This window comes from Rhipicephalus sanguineus, chromosome 1 (assembly GCF_013339695.2).
Source record: "Rhipicephalus sanguineus isolate Rsan-2018 chromosome 1, BIME_Rsan_1.4, whole genome shotgun sequence".
Lineage (NCBI taxonomy): Eukaryota > Metazoa > Arthropoda > Arachnida > Ixodida > Ixodidae > Rhipicephalus > Rhipicephalus sanguineus.
Window position 1 is genome coordinate 218,723,235 of NC_051176.1, and position 7,523 is coordinate 218,730,757.

Here is a 7,523-nt window from a genome sequence, read left to right on the forward strand (position 1 = left end):
TATGCAAGAATCACAAAGCGGCGTCACCGCCTGTATTTTCATGCTTGGCTTCCTGAGCGTATTTTCGTGACAAGAGTGATGCGTTGGGCATTGTGAAAGGGCAAGTTACTCGTACGACGCAAATGGTCCTTCTCATTAGCGTCATTTTAAAAACATCTTTCATTCTCGTGATCTCCCAACCAGAAATACTCGAAATGCCGTGGTGGCTACTGGTTAGTGCTGGTTCCCTATACTGTGGACATACGTGGATATGATCACTCAACTACGACATACATGTTGCCAATAAACCCAGCCAGTATGGACGCGCAGCGCCTGCGCAACAAATGAGCTTCGTGCATCAAGCTGTATTTTCATGTAAAAACGCGATTTAACAGTACAACGATTTAGCAACTGCAATGAAAGACTGGTGATGTTTCTTTTTTGTCTCAATTTTTACGCGCTGTCATAATTTATCAGTGCTTACAAACAATAAAATGCGTCCGTCGGTAAGTTCACATTCGAGTACTGGCTGCATGTTTCGAAAAATATGAAACCGACGAAAAGAAAGAAACAAACAGCCCAATCATCAATTCAACTAAGATTGGAAGTATCAAATAACTGAGGAACTTCACATAGATGGCATAGAAAAAAAATTTCTCATTTCATCCAGGCGAAACATATTCCCACTGGCATTATTTCGGCAAAAATCGCACGACACGGCAGCGAACTGCCGAGTAAGAGCTGGAAGGACAAGGGAAGACAGAGAACTGTCCAGGCGCATTCGTAGAAAACAGAAAACGATTCATAGAATTTTTTTTTAATCTAGAGCGGTTAATTGCGGCCTAGTTTTCGCCTGTCTTGTATGTTGACGAGATACCTGAGAGCCTCTCAGAAGTTCCAAAAATGGATCCAGAGGACAAGTCGCTTCCTTGTGTACCAGCAGCCATGCCTCTAAAGCTTCGAAATGGACTAAAACAGCGAGATTGGATCAAGCACTTAGGATAGTGTGGCTTCTGTCAGCGGCTCTGTATGAACGCGCAGTTTCTGCGTACTCACATTACGCGAAAGTGCGGTATATGCGCTCCCTTTTTTCTTCTAGTCGACGGGCAGCTTTTTCTTCATTTTGTGTTTGTTTACGCTCGGCGCGGCACTCGCGTCGTCCCCGCTCAGGGAGTTGTTTTAGCCTAGTTCAATACACACCGCTTGGAATTCGGGGCTGTCCCAGCGAGGCGTTTACCGTAAAAAGAGGGTGAGGGATATATAGAGTAGTGGGTGCGGTGTGTAGTAGCAAGAATCGCATGACTCCCCCCCCCCCTTTTCGGCCCGCGCGCGACCGCGAGCCGCAACAACGAAACAATTGGCACGATTGCTCCTGCGATCGCCCGAAGTCCCACTGGCGGGCATGTCGGTGGCAGGAAGCTCGCTTTGGTTTGCTTCTCGCGTAGATTCCCGGCCACAGCGCGCGGTTTGGTTCTGAAAGCGCGAAGTGGTGCAGAGCGCGCGGGCGCGATGTAATAAGGCGTCCCCTTGCCCGTAACGTGCGTGTGCATGATTTCTTTTTCTTTACCGAGACTTCCGTCTTTCGAAGGCAAAGAAAAAGAAACGCGAAGTCCGTAGAAACCCTCCATCCCGGAGGCGTTGCACGTGAGCCTCCTTTCGTCGTGCGGCTGAAGTTAAAGAGGGTGGGGTGATGTGGGAGGGGGGAGGGGTGCGTGATCCCCCGGATACTGGGTCAACTTCCACCCGCCATCTCGGCCTGTCTCTATAAAACTGCGGCGTCCAACTCAACATTTCCACACACAACCACCGAGCCCCTCCTTTTGCACCGAAGACACAAGGAATACCACCCACCACCATGAACGTTCTCGTAAGTGTGGACTTCAGCGTTGCGACGTACGGCTCCCGCTACGCATTCCGATTGCGCGTGATTGCCGAAGTTATACGCGAACGAAGCGGCCGCGTGCATTTCAGCAATGAAATTGACCTCGGAACTTCGGCGCGAGCTTCTGCGATTAGAAACCATCGTACCACGAAGCGATGTTACACTCATGAGATTGCAAAATTAATGCGAATTTATCCCAGAGAAAGCCCAAGAAGTTGTTTCTTAACAGCTTCGTGGACTTTCTTTATCCGCGGTTCTCAGCGCATTCCATACCAATCAAGAAATACCTTCGGCATGAGACTATTGCGTAAACAGAATTCACTTTTACCAAGCAGTGTAAGATGACGGTTATCCCGAAATATCAACGTTTGTAGCATTGTGCTTCGGGCTGATTTTTGTGCGTATCATTTCAGACGCTGTACACGAAAATATACATTTTATAGCTTGCTAAGATTTCACATCAAACAGTAATGAAGAGTAGTGAAATTTGTTTCTAGTGAAATGCAAATTGTGACACGCCTCTTTCATTGTGAAAGCTCATATCAAAGGAAAGTTATTTCGCACGCTGAGGAAAGCAACATGCGTGTATTTTGTGTCTGCAAAACGTGTGTCCGTGAGTGTTGCAAACAGTAATGAACCCCATCCTACGTAGATAATTGCGAAACAAGCAAGAAAGGAAAGTGCGATTCGAATGTCGTGTAAAAGCAAATGTTACGCCTATATGGCTCGGGAAGCCATTCCAGTGTCTGCTAAGCGATTTCACTGTCTTCATTCCTGCGTCAGTATCATTGCATGTACCCGTTATGGAACGCTAGCTTTACCTCCGTATGGAAACATACCTTGACGTAGCAAGCAATGTCCCTTTCTTATATGAAGCGCGCGGATATGCGTAAGCTGACACTTAACCAGCATATTGAGTGGACACGTACGCTGTAGGGAAATGACAGTACTTCTGTTGAAAACAGTCCCCACTATAGTAGTGGTGGAACAGCAGCAGCAACAACGACGACGACAAAGACAAGAACCTTACTAATGTCTTTCATTTAATGCATTTAAAACAACTATGACACCTATATACATATACATATGAGAAAGACTTACAAAAACGATTATGTATTTGATATCATTGCACTTTAATTTGTTGTTTTTGCACTTCCAAGCGTACGTACAATCGCTATTGCAGTAGTGTTTCATAGATGCATTTGTTTTCTTTCTCAAGTTGATCCACACGGCATGGCGACATATACATATGTCGCCATGCCGCTGTTAAAAGAAATCGAGTAATATCCGACCTCAGCAAAGGGAGCAAGAAGGATAAAAAAGAAGTGAGCGGACAAACCACTTGACTTGGCAGAGATAAAGAAGGAACAGAAGTGGGCAACAATAATTTTATTTTACCGGGTCTACGATGTCATCAGCTCCATAAGAGGGTGATCGTGTCGAAACGGTCGACGGGGATTGAAATCAAGTCAGTGTACGTCCTTCAGCAATACGAAAGGCAACGCGTAAATTGCTTTCAAAAGGCCGACATGGGCAAACACTTTGCCCAGCACAAAGGTGTTACGTGAGAGTGAATATGCAACGCGAAAGTTATTTGTTACGGATGACAGAAAGTTGAGCTACCTGGTAGGGATGCATCATCAAAGAAGGTAAGGCGTACTGACAAGGACACAAAAGAAAACCAGGCAGTGTTTTCTTCATGATGCTCTTCTCTTGTGTCCATATCCTCACGCCTTACCTTCTACTTGTTACATCACTATTATAATGTCAGAGTCGAATCTAAGCAGCTATTTTGTAGCAATACCTTCTGATCGATTCTATGCTAGCTTTATCGTTGAATGCCCACGGCAAACTGATACCGTTAATAATGCGGGCAGACCTTCGGTATGTGACCACTAATGAAGCGCGAAAAGGAGGAAAAGGCATTAGCCCCGAAAAAGACATCGCTACGAAATGGAGGCCCAAGCCCCGCCCCTAGTCGCTACTTAAAAAGAAATACGATGTTTCTCACATTGCTCAGGACAATCCAGCTGAAAAACAATGAGCACCGTAGAAGCTAAAGTTGTGATGTCGTTGAGAGCAGACGGAAGCACGACCATTAAAATTATGTGGTGGGGTTTTCTGGGCAAAATTACAATATGATTACGAGGCACGGCGCGGTGGGGAATTTCAGAATAATTTTGACCAGCTCGTTTTCTTTAGCGTGCACCTCAATATAAGCGCACACGTGTTTTTCCATTTCTCATCCATCGAAATGCGGCCGCCATGGCCTGTGATCGAAGCCGCGCCCTCAAGCTTAGCAGCGCAGCGATGAGGTATACCATGATAGTTGGAAGCACGAACCTCTCTCGACAACATGCAGAGACTTCCTTACTTTCCCCTCAGATTTCTCTCTTAGGCTAAAGACGATCGAAGTATGTAACAATGAAGCCTCTTTACGAGTTCTCCAAATTATTTTATTTGTACTTTCAGTGTTGCCTTGTTTCTGCTTATAAAAGCGCCAACTAATCACTCTTCTCGCATTTTCAGCAGTAACAGACATGATGACGCTATGCAAGCTTGTCTCGGGCAACGAGAATGCCGTTAAAACGTGCAGCTACGCGCGAAGGCTTATTTCATAGTTCCAATTTCGAAAAGTTGCAAATGTGGACCGGGAATCGAGTTCCTAGGAGGCCTGCGCTGCTTTACTTCCTGACCTGCGCCGCTTTACTTTTCCGCTGTATAGGGCCGAATATACAGTGTGTAGCAGAAGAAACAAAGTTTTTCAAGCATTAACTCAATGATAATCCTGAACTCAAAGTTCGATTTGGCTGGCGGCTTTGTACCGAGTACTCATACTGCAGTAACGCAAGTTTATTCGCTTTAATTGACACGCATATCGTTTCTGAAGGACACCTAGATTGTTTTGAACGAAGCTGAACTATGTAATGATAAATTAATTTCGAAACGTATCAACAAGCACAAACCAAATACTTAAACTACCTGTAAAGACGGAAAGAAGATTACTTTCAAGGGCTCGTTTTTAATGAGAACTAACAGACAGCAATTCCAAGAAAAGTAAAGGGGGTGTTATTTGTAGTAATTAGAATGTAAATGTAAAGAAAGTAAAGTGGACGAAAAGATAACTTGCCACCGACAGGGACCGAACCTTCGACCTTCGAATAACGCGTCCGATGCTCTACCACTGAGCTACGGCGGCGGTCATCTCTCCGTCCACTTTATAGGGTATATATGTGGATTAAACTTGGGACTGTTAGTCAGCGCCGATCGCAGCCATGGCGGCAAGTGTGGAACACTCTTTTTTCTGCCTTTTAGGCGTCAAGTAGCACGTGGTCTATTTACGAGTAGGCAGCTGACCAATAATCCCTCGCATACTACCTGAATGCATCAAGTCTGCCAGAACGAGACCCTCGCTATGAATGAAGGAAAGAAGCTTACTTTTAAAGGCTCGTTTTTCTTTGTTAAACACAATATTAATGAGAACTAACAGACAGCAATGCCAAGGAAAGTATAGGGGGTGTTATTTGTAGTAATTAGAATGTAAATGTAAAGAAAGTAAAGTGGACAAAAGATAACTTGCCGCCGGCAGGGACCGAAAAGACGTTATTATAGGTAATACATTTTCGTTAGTTGTCAAATATTTTGCAAGTGCTTGAATGGCAAGAGGGTTCACACTTTTTCTTTATTAATTGATGATATGGCGCCCATGAAACTTTTTGTCGCTTGAAGACATACAGAAAATAAGTTGTTCCGTGGGTTGCTGCAATTGCACGATATAGCAAAATTTTGGTTTTGCTGTCGCATAGTTACAGGCGGAAATATTCGCGCGGGTACAGACTGGGTAAGGCTCGACAAGTAATTACAAGATACCTCAGAGAGTTACCGGACAGCGCTTGCCCTGTGTTCAGAGCCTTTTTCTTTGTTTCGTTTTAAAGCTGCGTTTTCTTGTATTCCAGTTCTTAATTCCGCGGGCAGTGTTATAGCGTAAAAAAAGCTGTGCGAATACGACGATCAGTTGACAACATTAAATATACTCATGCGCAGGTCGTCATCACTACGCTTTTCGCGTGTGCCTACGCTGGCGGATACGGTGGCTTCGGCGGAGGCTATGGAGGTGGCTACGGTGGCGGCTACGGTGGTCACGGTTTCGGAGGTGGCCTCGGCTTCGTTGGCGGCGGTTACGGCGGTGGATACGGAGGTGGCTATGGCCACGGCCATCACGCTGTCGCCGTTCCCGTCAAGACGGTCTCTTACGTCAAGAAACCTGTTGTCAGCGTCGGCTACGTGACCAAACCCGTGGTGACCTACGTGAAACAGCCTGTAGCCACTGTGTCACACACAGTCCAACCCGTGGTGTCCGTGAGCCACGCCGTTGTCAGCACTGGAGGCTACGGCGGCGGCTACGGAGGCTTCGGCGGAGGTCTTGGCGGCTACGGAGGCTATGGCGGTGGCTATGGAGGATACGGCGGTGGCTATGGAGGCGGATATGGAGGCGGATATGGAGGCGGATTCGGTTATCTGGGAGGCAAAGGCTACCATGGTTGAAACAACTTAGCCAACATTTTCTAAAGGTAAACCGCTTTCTTGTCATGACTCGCAGTGTATGCGTTGAAGAAACTCTGAAGAACTGAAAAAAATTCATTGACACGGCACCATGCGCAGACATCTCACCTTCTCTTACGATTATGGTGATTGCCAATGAGGAGCCCACCATGGCGATATATAGGCCAAGAGTTTAGTACTGTGCAGCCTGTGCCAAGCTAGTTTGTTCCTTTTCTTTCTTTTCTCTTTGTCAGGTGGGGGAGGGCAGCCAGAGAATACATGCGCATTACTTATCCCCATAAGTTTCATTTGTCTGCAATCCAGCTCATTCTACCACTGCCTTGTTTTCTACAAGAGGATTAGATTTTCTTTTTCACGCTATCGACAGTGATAAAATCGCTGGCGTGTTTTTTTCGTTTCCAGTAACCCTGTTCTTTTTGTAGACCGGCTTCAAGATTATTTTACTCAGAGTCACGTACACAGACATTGTTATTGAAGCACCAATCGATTCACGGTATTTTCAGGATTAGCTCAGAAAACAAAATGCATATGTTGTATCGCCACAGTGGTTCGTTTAGGCCTAATGATGCATTACATGAAAATGGAAACTTGCACAACACCTCACCAAGTTTTCTCTTCCGTCTTTTCGTAGGTACAAAGCCGGAGGGTTCAACTCAGCGTCGACGAAGCAAACCACCTGCGGCCAATCCCATTTGACATGTGTATTTATTTCAAAGGTGCATTAAAGCGCATGTTTATTTTAATTAAAAATGTTTCACTGGCGCACTTATTTCGAGCGAAATTCTAAAAATAGCTTGCATGATGAATGGTCTGGTCCCATAGAGACAACGCTGAAAGTATTTAATTCATACGCTTATATTGGGGTCACTAGAAATGGCTTCCTGTACCCAAGTGGACTGCAGATTTTTCCTCTGTGAGGTATAATTACTCGTTAGCACTACTTGCATTCTGTTAAGCGCCGGATATTGGTATTTATTCACAAGTAAAGTAGAGAAGCAACCCTCTAAGCTTTCCGCCAGACCAATTAGTTAAACCTACCACTGTCTACTTTGCGATTTCCATGACAGCATACAACAGCGGTAACGCTAGACATGTGGAA

The 7,523-nt window shown here is 45.4% G+C and overlaps 1 protein-coding gene across 1 annotated transcript; it reads left to right on the forward strand.

Moving 5' to 3' along the window:
• Window positions 1-1,704: 1,704 nt before the first annotated feature.
• LOC119381563 (acanthoscurrin-2-like) lies at window positions 1,705-7,111 on the forward strand. The gene is made up of 3 exons (XM_037649341.2): window positions 1,705-1,846; window positions 5,906-6,432; window positions 7,056-7,111. The coding sequence occupies exons 1-2, from the start codon at window positions 1,835-1,837 to the stop codon at window positions 6,404-6,406; spliced, it is 513 nt and encodes a 170-aa protein (XP_037505269.1). The 5' UTR covers window positions 1,705-1,834; the 3' UTR covers window positions 6,407-6,432; window positions 7,056-7,111.
• Window positions 7,112-7,523: the final 412 nt, after the last annotated feature.